This window comes from Chanodichthys erythropterus, chromosome 6 (genome assembly GCF_024489055.1).
Source record: "Chanodichthys erythropterus isolate Z2021 chromosome 6, ASM2448905v1, whole genome shotgun sequence".
In the NCBI taxonomy this organism is placed as follows: Eukaryota; Metazoa; Chordata; class Actinopteri; order Cypriniformes; family Xenocyprididae; genus Chanodichthys; species Chanodichthys erythropterus.
In genome coordinates this window covers 12,899,563-12,914,154 of record NC_090226.1, presented here as the reverse complement: position 1 = coordinate 12,914,154, position 14,592 = coordinate 12,899,563, and the positions used below count along the sequence as shown (strand labels likewise).

The 14,592-nt window shown below is 35.3% G+C and overlaps 2 protein-coding genes across 2 annotated transcripts; one reads left to right on the top strand and one right to left on the bottom strand.

Moving 5' to 3' along the window:
* Nucleotides 1-1,064: 1,064 nt before the first annotated feature.
* si:dkey-245f22.3 (uncharacterized protein LOC492819 homolog) lies at nucleotides 1,065-5,716 on the bottom strand. Its single transcript, XM_067387601.1, has 3 exons — nucleotides 5,607-5,716; nucleotides 5,112-5,335; nucleotides 1,065-1,378 (listed from the first exon to the last, which is right to left on the bottom strand). The coding sequence occupies exons 1-3, from the start codon at nucleotides 5,714-5,716 to the stop codon at nucleotides 1,065-1,067; spliced, it is 648 nt and encodes a 215-aa protein (XP_067243702.1).
* Nucleotides 5,717-7,065: 1,349 nt separating this feature from the next.
* On the top strand, nucleotides 7,066-13,314 carry cxxc1b (CXXC finger protein 1b). Its single transcript, XM_067387278.1, has 14 exons — nucleotides 7,066-7,262; nucleotides 7,680-7,795; nucleotides 7,898-7,998; nucleotides 8,133-8,257; nucleotides 8,944-9,099; nucleotides 9,173-9,310; nucleotides 9,516-9,626; nucleotides 9,717-9,895; nucleotides 11,108-11,315; nucleotides 11,448-11,558; nucleotides 12,348-12,397; nucleotides 12,524-12,620; nucleotides 12,841-12,993; nucleotides 13,074-13,314. Exons 1-14 carry the CDS (start codon nucleotides 7,260-7,262, stop codon nucleotides 13,218-13,220), a joined length of 1,695 nt encoding a protein of 564 aa, XP_067243379.1. The 5' UTR covers nucleotides 7,066-7,259; the 3' UTR covers nucleotides 13,221-13,314.
* The last annotated feature ends 1,278 nt before the right edge of the window (nucleotides 13,315-14,592 follow it).

Here is a 14,592-nt window from a genome sequence, read left to right as displayed (position 1 = left end):
AACATTGTCTTGCCAAATCCATGATACCATGAATCATTGCATCACACACACAAAAAAAAAAAAATATATATATATATAATGTGTGTGTGTGTGTGTGAACCACAAAACCAGTCACAAAATTGAAATTTAAACATCATTCGAAATGAATAAGCTTTCCACTGGTCTATGGTTTGTTAGGATAGAACAATATTTGGCTGAGATACAACCACTTGAAAATCTGCAATCTGAGGGTGCAAAAAAATCAAAATATTGAGAAAATCGCCTTTAACGTTGTCCAAATGAAGTCCTTAGCAATGCATATCCACTCACAAAAATACATTTTTGATATATTTACGCTAGGAAATTTACAAAATATCTTCATGGAACATTATCTTTACTTAATATCCTAATAATTTTTAGCATAAAAGAAAAATCGATAATTTTGACCCATACAATGTATTGTTGGCTGTTGCTACAAATATACCCGTGCGACTTATGACTGGTTTTGTGGTCCAGGGTCACGTATACATACACACACACACACACACACACACACATAATGCATATTAAAAAGATATGAAGAAAAAAAAGTTTATTTTCTAAGCAAATAAAAGTTATAAACTGCAAAACAAGATTATTTCTCTTATCTCACTGGCAGATATTTTGTTCTTGTTTCAAGCATAAAGTCATTTTTCATTCATTTTTCTTCTCAAGTAAATGTATCTTGATTTAAGAATGTTTAGATATGTGTACTGGAAACAAGACAAAAATACAGAGGAAGAAAATCATTTTCTGCAGTGTATCTTCTTTGACAATTTATTTTTACCAATTAAATTTACTCTCAAATTGTAATGAGCTGGACAAAAACTTTTCACTATTTTTTATATATTCTGTTTCAGGTGATATGTGAACAGTACATGATTTTTTCCTCTGATGCAGTATCAAATGCAGCCGTGCAGTATCACAGCCACAATCAACCGGCAGAATTACATGCTTGTAAAATCAGCACATTACATTCGCTACATTCCATTCCAGCCTTATCAGATTGTCATGACCAGTACATTAATAACAGTGAGACTGTGCAGCTAGTGAAACAGAAGCTGAGAGAGTTCCATGCCGAGCTCCAGACACTCAGTCGTCTGTAGACAGAGATCACAAATGGAGCAGTCAAAGGCGTTTTCTGCACAACTGCAGCCGCACGCCTCCATGCACTCAGCGCAGCTGCAACATGGGCAAAAATCTATGAAGTTCTCCAGAGAGGAAGGGTCGCAACAACACACGTGAGAGCAGAAGGATGTACAGATTGAGGTCACGCAGTACTGACACCCGTCACCAACGGCCAGCAAGCAATCCCAAAACTTGCAGAACAAACACGCTAACAGAAAGCTTGCACACAGATCTAAAAGTGCAAGAAAAAGGAGAAGAAAATGTAATATATATGTGAAATTAAATTTATATTCTGTATTCAATACAACATTTCTGGAATAATCATGATTACCACAAACATTTATTTAAACTCTTATCTTTTTATTATTATTATTAAAAAGAGGTTACAGTGAGGCATTTACAATGTAAGTGAATGAGGCCTTATAATAATTCATGAGTTTGTGTGCCCATATAATCTTAAGTTACAGCTTGCTGTCTGCTATAGAGGGGCTCGGAGAGGATATTCTACTCCAGCTCCAATTTATCCCCTCCCATTACATAGGCAAAATAGATAAAGGAGGAGAAGCGGAGGAGGAGGGATGCCGAAAGAACTGACAACGGGAAGGAGTAAGAGGCTGTTTTTATACTTAAAGGTGCCATCAAACGTTTTTTTACAAGATGTAATATAAGTCTAAGGTGTCCCCTGAATGTGTCTGTGAAGTTTCAGCTCAAAATACCCCATAGATTTTTTTTTATTCATTTTTTTAACTGCCTATTTTGGGGCATCATTAACTATGCACCGATTCAGGGGCTGCTGGCCCTTTAAATCTCATGCTCCCTGCCCATCGAGCTTGTGACTCTATAATACAGTGCATTTACAAAGTTCACACAGTTAATATAACCCTCAAATGGATCTTTTCAAGATGTCCGTCATGTATGCTGCATGCATGCTTCGGATCATGTGAGTAAAGTATTTATTTGGGTGTTTATATTTGATTCTGAACGAGTTTGAGGCTGTGCGTGGCTAACGGCTAATGGCTACATTGTTGGAGAGATTTATAAAGAATGAAGTTGTGTTTATGAATTATACAGACTGCAAGTGTTTAAAAATGTCTTGTCTCCGTGAATACAGTAATAAATGATGGTAATTTAACCACATTTAACAGTACATTAGCAACATGCTAACGAAACATTTAGAAAGACAATTTACAAATATCACTAAAAATATCATGCTATCATGGATCATGTCAGTTATTATTGCTCCATCTGCCATTTTTCGCTGTTGTCCTTACTTGCTTACCTAGTCTGATGATTCAGCTCTGCACAGATCCAGACGTTACTGGCTGCCCTTGTCTAATGCCTTTCATAATGTTGGGAACATGGGCTGGCATATGCAAATATTGGGGTCATACATATTAATGATCCTGACTGTTACGTAACAGTCGGTGTTATGTTGAGATTCCGAGGTAAATTCAATTTTTAATTCTAGGGCACCTTTAAAAGATTAGATGGCATACTCTTCTTGAAATTATGTTGAATAACTTCATAAAGCTTATAATCTTATGAAAGTCTACAGGAATTCTGCTAAAGTCACCATTAAAATCAAAAAGAACAATTCTTGTTTTTTTATGGAAAATTGCAGTATTTATTATAATTCATCATTCATGTGCCAATCTTAATGAAAATAACTTCCCCTCTTCTCTTCTCTTCTCTTCTCTTCTCTTCTCTTCTCTTCTCTTCTCTTCTCTTCTCTTCTCTTCTCTTCTGATATGTTTACTGGAGCGAGTATGTGACAACCTGTCACTCACATGACATCACAGCAATAGCAAACCACAACCATCCAATCACTTCCCGATGGACAGAATCAAGCCCCACCCATTTTTCTTGTTTGAGAAGCTGTTTCACTCTGATATACGTCATAATAGGGAAGAAAAGGCTTTGTGCAACTTCCGTTTCATACCGACTTTAAAAGCTGTAAAGTTGTTTAAATCATCATTTTTACAGTCCTTTTATGGCAAACCGTTTTGACTTTTATTACATTTACACTAGTAACAATGGCAATTTTTGATATCAGGAATTACATTTCCTCTAGTAACAATGGCAATTCTTGATATCAACAATTCAATTTTCACTAGTTAAAATGCTAATTTTTGATATCAAGAATTACATTGTTACTAGAGGAAATGTAATTCCTGATATCAAAAATTGCCATTGTTACTAGTGTAAATGTCACCATAGGCTGCCATTCAAATTTAATTGTTGATATCAAGAATTGATTTCTTACTAGTTGAAATTCCAATTTCACATATAAGAAATATAATTCTTACTAGTAAAAATTTAAATTTTTGATATCAATAATTACATTGCTACTAGTAAAATGCAAATTTTTGATATCAAGAATTCAATTGTCACTAGTTGAAATGTCAGTTCTTGATATCAACAATTGAATTGCTACTAGTAAAAATGTTCATTTTTGATGAAATCTGAAAATTTATTTCTGATATCAATATAATTTCAGATATCTGAAATGGCTTTCTCACTAGTATCAATCACATTCATGATATCGGAAACTAACATTGTCACTAGTGACAATCAAATTATTAATATCATAAATTAACATTGTTACTAGTAGCAATTCAATTGTTGATATCAGGAACTGACATTTCAACTAGTGAAAACTGAATTATTGATATCAAAAATTATTTTTAATTATTTTATTTAATTATTATTTTTAATTACATTATTAAATTATTTATAATTATTTTTACTAGTAAGAATTGTATTTCTGATATGTGAAATTGGAATTTCAACTAGTAAGAAATCAATTCTTGATATGAACAATTGAATTTGAATGGCAGCCTATGGTGACATTTCACTAGTGAACATACAATTACAGATATCAAGAATTCTAGTTTTTACTAGTGGAAATTCAAATGTTGATATCAAGAATACATATTTCTGTGAGTGATGACATCATTGTTGATATCAAGAATGAACATTTTTACTAGTGGAAATGTAATTCCTGATATCAAGAACTGAATTGTTGATATCAAGAATTCATATCCTGAGAATGAATAAAAGTCAAAACGGCTTGCCATAAAAATAAACATATTTACTAGTAGCAATTACATTTTTGATATCAAGAACTGATGTCTCAACTGATATCAAAACTTTGCATTTTTACTAGTAACAATGTAATAATTGATATCAAAAATTATGATTGGTGATGATGGTGAGTTCACTAGTAAAAGTACAATTACAGATATCAAGAATTATAGTTTTTTCTAGTTGAAATGTAATTCTTGATATCAGAAATTTACATTTTAACTAATGGAAATGTAATTCCTGATATCAAGAAGTGAATTGCTGATATCAAGAATTGAATAAAAGTGAAAATGGCTTGCCATAATCATTTTACATGTTACATTTACAAATCGAATATAACTTTACACGGAAAAGGTTAGTAACATCATGTTTACACACATATTGCTTATGTCTAAAGGCCCCATTCACTTCCTTTGAAAGGGTCTCACTGTAAACAAGATTTTTATTTTTTTAAAGAAAAAGAGGGAAGAGTCTAAATTAATTTTTGTGGTAATCAACAAGATTATGCCACAAGTGCTGTCGACCGAGCTTAACTTGTATTGAGCCTGGAATATTACTTTAATGGCTGTAACAGACAAAATATTGATGTGGTAACCACAAATAAAGCAGCTTTGCTGACACTGTAGTCTATCATAAAACTGCAATCCTGTTTTGTATAAGTTTAAGAGCCTTTATAATCAGCACCACTCCAAGAAAGTTTTGGTGTACATGCATTCTCTCATAAATTTAGCCAAATGCATATGATAAAAGATGACAGGAAGAGGGAAAGCTGTCATCAGTCCTGCTAGCGAGGATTTCAGTTGCATCTATAATGCATTAGATGTCATAAAAATTGAATCCATCATTTCATTGAGTCAAATGTAATTTGAGGTGTTGCTTACCTTCAGCAGGGGCTTTCAGGCTTTTCGACGTGGAGGTGGAGGAGCGGCTCATTTTGCGATGACGGTGTGTTGCTTTATAACCGGTGATATGTGAGTTTTTGAGGTGGTTTGCGGGTAGCTGAACGCTGACTGGAAAAGAATCACTGTTGTCACTGCCAGGAGCGTTTAGAACATCCTGAAATGGCTTTTTCACATCTGCTGGGACTTCTTTGATATGCACATCTAATGATAAGGAGACAATCATAAAGTTCTTTGGATGTTAGCTTAAAGAATGATAGGTAGTGTGAAGGATATTTACCAAATGCTACTGGTTTTATTTTGCTAAGAGGAGAAATAAGACATGAGATTTCCTTCCCAGAGAGTTCATCGGTTGGTGATAGTTCACTATCCTTTAGACATGTTCTGGTAGATTCCAAGTCTTTTTCTTCAGACGACTCTATAAAAGAAATAAGCACATTATTGGTTGCTCTTTTCCTCTATACTGATGTATTAAAAGAGTTTTGAAAAGTTGATATACTTGGAACTGAATGAACTTGCAGGTCATCCATGGATTTTGATCCAGTTGGTGACCGGGCACCGTGTTCATCCTCATGGTCACAGTTCATCGTTTCAAACTTCTCTCACAGTATTTGCTACAACTAGAATAAGTGTAAAGATGTAGAGTGAAAATGCCAGAGCATTTGAACCCCTAACCATGTCATTAAATATTCAAACACAGGAAGCAGAGAGAATAGATGTGCTATAGTCTGTGGCATATATTAAATGCTAACGGTAAAATACTATGGAGAAAGCTACACTTCACTTGACATATTATGATTATGCAACTAACAGTTAATAATGTTAATAATTGTTTTGATTGAATTGTTAATATGACTACTTTTTACTGATGGATGTAATCATTTTTGAGTTGATATGCACAAAGTATATGCAAAATATTATATAGACTATATGCAAAAATACAAAGCCTAGCGTAAAAAGTACTGATGGAGCAAAAAGTGCCAGAGTCATTAATCTATTATTAATCTCAATCCATTTGGCAAACATGTTGTGTGACAGGGATAAGAGGCATCCTAGATGTAAAGAGGGCAATAAATTTCAGCAACCTATTAGTCCAATGTTTGCTTACCTCGAGTCAAAGAGATGCCAGCAAAATTTCTTTCCAAGCAGAATTCAAAACCTTGAAACAAACAAAGAGAAGCAGTTCAAGTTATTAATAGTCTACTTTAAAATAACCAAAATACAATAGATATTAAAACAAATGTGTTCTATGCGTATAATATTCTTATCACGCGGAATTCAACATTACAAATTATTTTAACACTCTCCTGGAACTCAAATTTAACCAAAGATTATTTAGGACCAAATGTTTTTATCGTATAAACATAGCCGACCGCAGGCTAACAGTGATGCTCTATTTAAAATAGTTCCTTTGTAAATTTAAAATAATAATAAAAAATTATAATAATAAAGTTGCAGCCTGTCTTTTTCTACTTTTTTCAGTATTATTATTTTTGATCATTCAAGTTTATGAAAATTCACTAACCTTTAACACCACATTCATCTCATCGCCCCTCAGATGCCAGAATGATTTTCTCTTACTTGCGCTGCAGGGGCCGTTGTTGACTGATCATTATCCATTAGTTAGCATGCTCATAGTGTTGATAGGACCCACATGTACCACACCCCCTACCAATAAGAAAAAAAGCAAAAACAAATATTACAACAACAACAGTTAATAATAATAATATCACTGCTGTTGTTTATAATATTAATAATAAATAAAAAAACATTGATTATTAAGTCTTTCAATAATCATAAAAAGTATTTCAATAATCATCATGTGATATAATGTACTTCGTCAGGCTGTAAACGACCTAGAAAACGAGCATTGCTTTCGCCCCATGTGAGGACTTTTATTATGACAATCAATCCTCTCTGCCCAAACAGAATCGAAACAACGCTGTTATCCACTGCCCACGGTAACAATTCGGTTTGTATTATTGCTCCATTTCCTATTTTTCTGTGGGAAATTTTTGTTATCAAGGTCGGAGCATTCCGAAGACTTACGTGTTCATGCAGTGAGACTATATCTGAATTAATCCTCATTCGCTCGGTTTGATCGCATCTTCTAGAAGGCGGGGAGCAGCCATGGTAAGTCTGCTATTATGATTTGTTAGCATGTTAGCTCCGGCTTGAGCAGTCAAAATAATACAAAATTAGTTCTCTAACAACGATTGGTGCAAATGAAAGAACGACTTATATATTTCCCTACTTATATTGTAAACCAGCACTAGAGTTTCTTAGCTAGTTAATTTATTTTCTCTCTATTAAACGTGCTATCATAGTAATATGTATTGTTACTCACTGATGTAAAACTCTGTTTTAAATGGATATCTAACTTGATGTTTTTTTTATTGTGAGTGTTTATTATTTCTAATTTCGGCTGTAGAATGTCATGTAAACATTTGTCATTGAAGCACGATAATCTTTTGAGGTTGAGTGTGTCTTGTAGTTGATATATTTGTAAACAGTTTCCAGTTTTCATTTGTATTGTCTCTGTCTTCACAGGACAGCGAGATGTCTGATATGGACCAGACTCCAGCTATGGACAACAGTGTAGTAGATGGAGAGAATGCTCCTCTCTACTGCATTTGTCGAAAACCAGACATAAACTGCTTCATGATGTAAGACAAATCTCTCCAAACATGCTTTCACAAAGAATATGTATGTGTCCAAACAGACATTAATTCGGATCAAATCTTTTTTTTCCTTTTTTTTTCACACAGTGGTTGTGACAACTGCAATGAGTGGTTCCATGGTCACTGTATAAATGTGACAGAGAAGATGGCCAAAGCTATCAGGGAGTGGTACTGCCAACAGTGTCAGAGTCAGTGATTAATGACTTGTTCACTTTGAATATTTCAACATGCACTTTATCATATTATATGTTGTGTTACAAATATCAGTTAATTCTAATACAAATAATACTAATACGATTCTAATATATTTTTTATCTCTTAGAAATGGATCCGTCTCTTTCAATACGTTACCGGAAAAAGAACCGTGATAAAGACAATGAGCCAGAAAGGATTGAAAAACGATCCAGCACTCCAGAGTACAAGATCGATAAGCGTCGTGGGTCTAAAGTTAGTGTTACTTCGTTTTGTTCTTATATCTTAGTTTGCTTGTTATGCACTCTGCACTTTCTGTATTGCATTATTGGTGGGCAGAATTTTATATGGAATGTAGGTTACACAGTTGGTGTACTTTCAGTGTACTTACCTAAGAAAATACTGAGTAATGTAAGGTAACCACAGGGGTTAAGGTTAGGTTTGGTAGTAGGTTCAGGGTTAGTACCCAGTTATTGTAATTACTGTAATAAGTACATATTATGTACATGGGGAACAGGACTGTAAAATAAAGTGCTAACGATTACACTTTATTTTAAAGTGCCCTTGCTACAGTGTATATATATCCAATTTAGTAATGAGTAATATTAATTAACAACATGTTCTTACTATAGGGTTATGATTAAGGTTTGGTTTAGGGTTAGTTGCATGTAATTGTTGCTGTTATTACTATAATAATTACATGCAACTTGTTTAACAAGGTCACTGTAAAACAGATAGATAGATAGATAGATAGATATAGATTGATAGATTGACTGATTGATAAGCATTTCAAATCACCCAGCCTATACCTTTAAAACTTTCGTGAAGTCATTAAACCTGAATGTATAATATAGGAATTTATCTGAATAATTTATAATTATTACATTTATTAACACTAATATAGTACAATATAATATTATGTTCCTCTAATTGCATTCCAGGTGAAGCGATCTGCCCGTATGTGTGGTGAATGTGAACCCTGCACTAGGACTGAGGACTGTGGTCATTGTGACTTCTGTAAAGACATGAAGAAATTTGGAGGCCCAAACAAGATTCGTCAGAAATGTCGTCTAAGGCAGTGTGTCGTCCGTGCTCGGGTGAGTGTCGTTATATATAGATGGTTTATGATGTAGTTTTTGTTTTGATGTTAACTCTCTCTCTCTTTTGCAGAAAATGCTACGTGTTCGGGACGAGGAGTTTTCTCTGCGTGAGAGGAAGGACAATATAATGCACAGAGATAGACGATACTTAGATGATTACGACGAGAACGATATGGAGCCATACGAGCACTATAAGGACAGAAATGCGGTAACGACTAATTGCTGTATCTCAACCACAACCACTTAGTATATACATACATCCATACATTCATTTGAACTCTTGACAGGTTATAATTTTTTTTTTATTTTTTTTTTACATGAGTATGTTTGAGTATTTGCTTGTTAGGGATGATTCTTTACGTCTGTGCACTCAAACATAAATGTCACCCTTCTGTCTGTTCTGTTTTTTTTAGTCATGGGGTAGTGATGATGACGAAGACGGCCCACTTTACAGTCCTGTCCCACGAAAGAAAGCTATAAAAGTCAAGCACGTTAAGAGGAGAGACAAGAAATTTGACAAAAAGGTACAGTGAGGAATAGAGTGCTTAAAGCATTATAGATTTTTGGATTGCATTTAATATATAGTTTTTGTTAATTGTGCTCCTCTTTTACAGAAAGAGTCCCGTCGCCACAAGCAGAAACAGAAGCACCGTGATCGTTTGCGACACAGTGAGAGGGGAGACGGCAGACATGGAGGAGACATGCAACAGTGCCTGGGGCCGAACTGTATTGAGCCGGCACGTCCAAACTCAAAATACTGCTCCGAGGACTGCGGCATGAAGCTGGCTACCAAGTAGGTTATTTCATTAAAGTTTGAATGAAAAAGAAGTTATGATAGTCTTTTCTTTCTGATTGTGTTGTTTATCCTAGTGAAACGGCTTCTTGAACAAGAAAAAATGTACGGTGGGACTTGATTTTGTCCATCGGGAATTAATTGGATTTTGAAACGTTTGCTGTGATCTCATGTGAGTGATAACTTGTCCCGACTTCATACGGAAAAACGCATTATTGGAAAAGAGATGTCACTGCAAGAGGGATGGAAGGTTACTTTGATTAATGATAAATCAGATAAATAATTTATAATAAATACTGAAAATGATTTATAATAAAAACAAGAAATTTAGATTTTATGGTGACTTTAAGTGCAGCCCACAAGCATTGAATAATCACGTAATGTTATACCAACACCAGTTAGTTCACCCAAAAATTAAAATTCTGTCATTTATTACTCACCCTCATGCCGTTCCACACCCGTAAGACTTTCATTAATCTTCAGAACACAAAGATATTTTAGTTGAAATCTGATGGCTCCCTGAGGCCTGCATAGGGAGCAATGACATTTCATCTCTCAAGATCCATAAAGGTACTAAAAACATCTTTAAATCGGTTCATGTGAGCACAGTGGTTCAATATTAATATTATAAAGTGACGAGAATATTTTTGGTGCACCAAAAAAAACAAAATAACGACTTATATAGTGATGGCCGATTTCAAAACACTGCTTCATGAAGCATCGGAGCACAAATGAATCAGCGTGTCGAATCAGTGGTTCAGAGTGCCAAAGTCCCGTGATTTCAGTGGTTTGACACCAATCGGAATCATGATTCGATACGCTGATTCATTTATGCGCCGATGCTTCCTGAAGCAGTGTTTTGAAATCGGCCATCACTAAATAAGTAGTTATTTTGTTTTTTTGGCGCACTAAAAATATTCTTGTCACTTTATAATATTAATATTGAACCACTGTACTCACATGAACTGATTTAAATATGTTTTTAATACATTTATGGATCTTGAGAGAGGAAATGTCATTGCTCCCTATGCAGGCCTCACTGAGCCATCGGATTTCAACTAAAATATCTTAATTTGTGTTACGAAGATTCGAAGGTCTTCCGGGTGTGGAACGGCATGAGGGTAAGTAATAAATGACAGAATTTTCATTTTTGGGTGAACTAACCCTTTAATGTGTTTTCAAAAAGTCATCTTGATTGATTGATCTTTGCAGCCGGATCTACGAGATCCTCCCGCAGCGAATCCAGCAGTGGCAGCAGAGCCCCTGCGTCGCTGAGGAACAGGGCAAGAAACAGCTGGAGCGCATCCGCAGGGAGCAGCAGGCTGCACGGATGCGCCTCGCAGAGATGGAGCGTCGTTTCCACGAACTCGAGGGCATCATTGCCAAAGCCAAGCAGCAGGTGGTCCAACAGGATGAGGATGTGAGTTTCCAGTAATGCTTTCTCATGCTAATGTCATTTAGATTTATAGAATAGGACTGGTTAGAGATGGAATTTGTATGTTTCAGAAATCTCGTCATATTTATTAGTGTAAGCTAATGTCCTTTCTTGCAGGTGAATGAAACGGACAGTGAGGACACGGACCTTCAGATATTCTGTGTGTCCTGCAGTCACCCCATCAACCCCAAGGTGGCACTGAGGCATATGGAGAGGTGTTATGCCAAGGTCAGTATATGTTTTTTTTTTTTTTTTTTTTGAGCCCAGTTGTTGGTTACTGATTTATACGGAAGAGGATTAGGGCCAAGCAATAATAAAAAAATTAAACCATCTCGAGATTAAAGTTGTTAAATTTCAAGAAAAAAATTGCTAAATTTCAAGAAAAAAGTCGAGATAAAATGTTGAGAATAAAGTCATTAAATTACGAGAATTTGTTCTCATAATTTTTAATGACTTTTTTCTCGAAATTTAATGACTTTATTCTCAACATTTTATCTCGACTTTTTTCTCGAAATTTAGCGACATTTTTCTCATAATTTAACGAATTTGTTCTCGTAATTAAACGACTTTTTTCTCATAATTTAATGAATTTTTTCTCGTAACTTAACAACTTTATTCTCAACATTTTATCTTGACTTTTTTCTTGAAATTTAACGACATTTTTCTCAATGTAACGAATTTGTTCTTGTAATTTAACAACTTTTTTCTCGTAATTTAATGACTTTATTCTCAACATTTTATCTCGACCTCTTTCAAGAAATTTAACGAGTTTATTCTCAACATTTTATTTCGACCTCTTTCAAGAAATTTAACGAGTTTATTCTCAACATTTTATTTCGACTTTTTTTCTCGAAATTTAACGAGTTTTTTTCTCGAAATTTAACAACTTTAATCTCGAGATGGTTTTATCTTTTTTTATTATTGCTTTGTCCTAATCCTCTTCCGTAGATTTATGATCAAACTGAACATTGAAAATTAAATTGTGTTATACTAATGCTTTGTTTATTATTTTAACAGTATGAAAGCCAGACCTCTTTCGGTTCCATTTTCCCAACCAGAATAGAAGGGTAAGAGAGAGAGATTTAAAATTATTATGATCCAGTACAGCAGTTTTGTTTCAATGTCTCTGAATATCTTAGTTTTCTCTCTTTTTATTTCTCTATTTTATATATAATTAATTTTTATTCCATTAGGGCAACAAGACTCTTCTGTGATGTGTACAACCCTCAGAGTAAAACATACTGCAAGAGACTCCAAGTTTTATGTCCAGAACATTCCAGAGACCCAAAGGTGAGAGTTTAGTGATGGTCTTGCCAGAATTCTGCTCAGACTAAACCACATCTTATATACATACCTTGACAAAGGCTTTGTGCCAAAACGTTAGTCAATAAAAACTTTCTGCAAGTGAGTGTGCAGTCAAATCTCATGTAAATTTAAACCACATCTTATAAAATCACTTCATAACTTGATTTGTGTTCAATATATCTCTTTTCTGCTTTTCTGTTCTCAGGTCCCAGCAGATGAGGTGTGTGGATGTCCACTAGTGCGTAACGTGTTTGAGCCGACTGGAGATTACTGCAGGGTCTCGAAACGCAAGTGCAACAAGCATTACTGCTGGGAGAAGCTCAGACGGGCAGAGGTGGACCTAGAGCGTGTCAGAGTGGTCAGTCAAGTTCTTCAAAACTGATTGTAATTGTAGTCTTAATTTATTTTTATGTACTCGTATTTTTCCCCTCTGAACAGTGGTACAAGCTGGATGAGTTGTTTGAACAAGAACGCAATGTGAGGACTGCCATGACCAACAGAGCAGGACTACTGGCCCTCATGCTCCACCAGACCATCCAGCATGACCCCCTGACCACTGACCTCCGCAGCAACAAAGACAGATAGCCATGTGAACTGTCAGTATTCACTTTGTTTATATTTGTATACTTTTCATATTGTATATTTGTCACTATTTGGACAGTCATTCATAATAAACATATTCTTCATGTGTCTCCTTCAGTCTGTATTGATTAATTTTAGGGATGCACTGAAGATTTTCTGATGTTTCTGAAAATATATGTCTTCAGAGATATATTAATTTAACCCCCACTCCAATTCAAGATTTATTTTTTTCCTTCTAATATTTCGAGCATTGTGAACAGTGAGCTTGCTTCTTTAGCATGTCCGGTCTCTTGCCTGTATTAACGTCTGTTTTACAGACTTTGTCATATTTCCACACAAATAACATTTTGGGAAATTATTGCAAGTTTTTGGAGATGGTCCTCACTGCAGAACACAAAATCCAGGGGGTGGGGTTGGATCTGGATCCAACTCCTCCCACTTTACATATCCCTTGGCCTACCCGACTCTGCCCCTGGATCTTGAGTGTTCTGCAGTGAGGGGCTACTGAGTTTTTGTGCATGTCCTGGACAGAGATCGGCCAACAATAAGAAATAAATAAAATTTTATATATATATATATATATATATATATTTCACCATATGGGTCTATATATAATATAGACCCATATGGTGAATGTACTTTCACCAAGTACAACATGTTCCTGGATCAACATCTCAACATCATTTCAAACAACCAATCAGATTTGAGGGACAAGTTTACTGTTTGTCAAGTTTAGGCTTGCATCCAGGGTTAGGTGCTTCTACATCAATGTTATTCACCTATCTTTCCCCTCTGATTTTAGGGATAAGTTATGGGTAGGATTAGGTTTAGGGGTAGGAATAGGGTTAAGACACAATTTTCAGACAGGAATGTTCTTCCAGGACTTCCAGACAACATGTCTTACTTGGCAAAATTACATTGACCATATACATACATACAGGGGTTAGACAATGAAACTGAAACACCTGGTTTTAGACCAAAATAATTTATTAGTATGGTGTAGGGCCTCCTTTTGAAGCCAATACAGCATCAAATTGTCTTGGAAATGACAGATACAAGTCCAGAACAGTGGCCAGGTCACTGTGTTGCTGGTGGGGGAAACGTTCCCTGACTCACTCCTCCAAAACACTGCAAAGATAATATTCAGACCTGGTGTCTGTGCAGGCCAAAGGACGTGTTCGACTTCACTTTCATGTTCATCAATCCATTCTATCACCAGTCTTGTGTGTGTATTGGTGCATTATCATCCATGGCCCCACCTTCAGGGTCTAATGTTTGAACCATTGGGTGCCCATGGATGTTCAGAATGGTTCGGTAGTAGGAAATGCCATGATATTGCAGCCCAAACCATCACTGATCCACCCCCGTGCTTCAC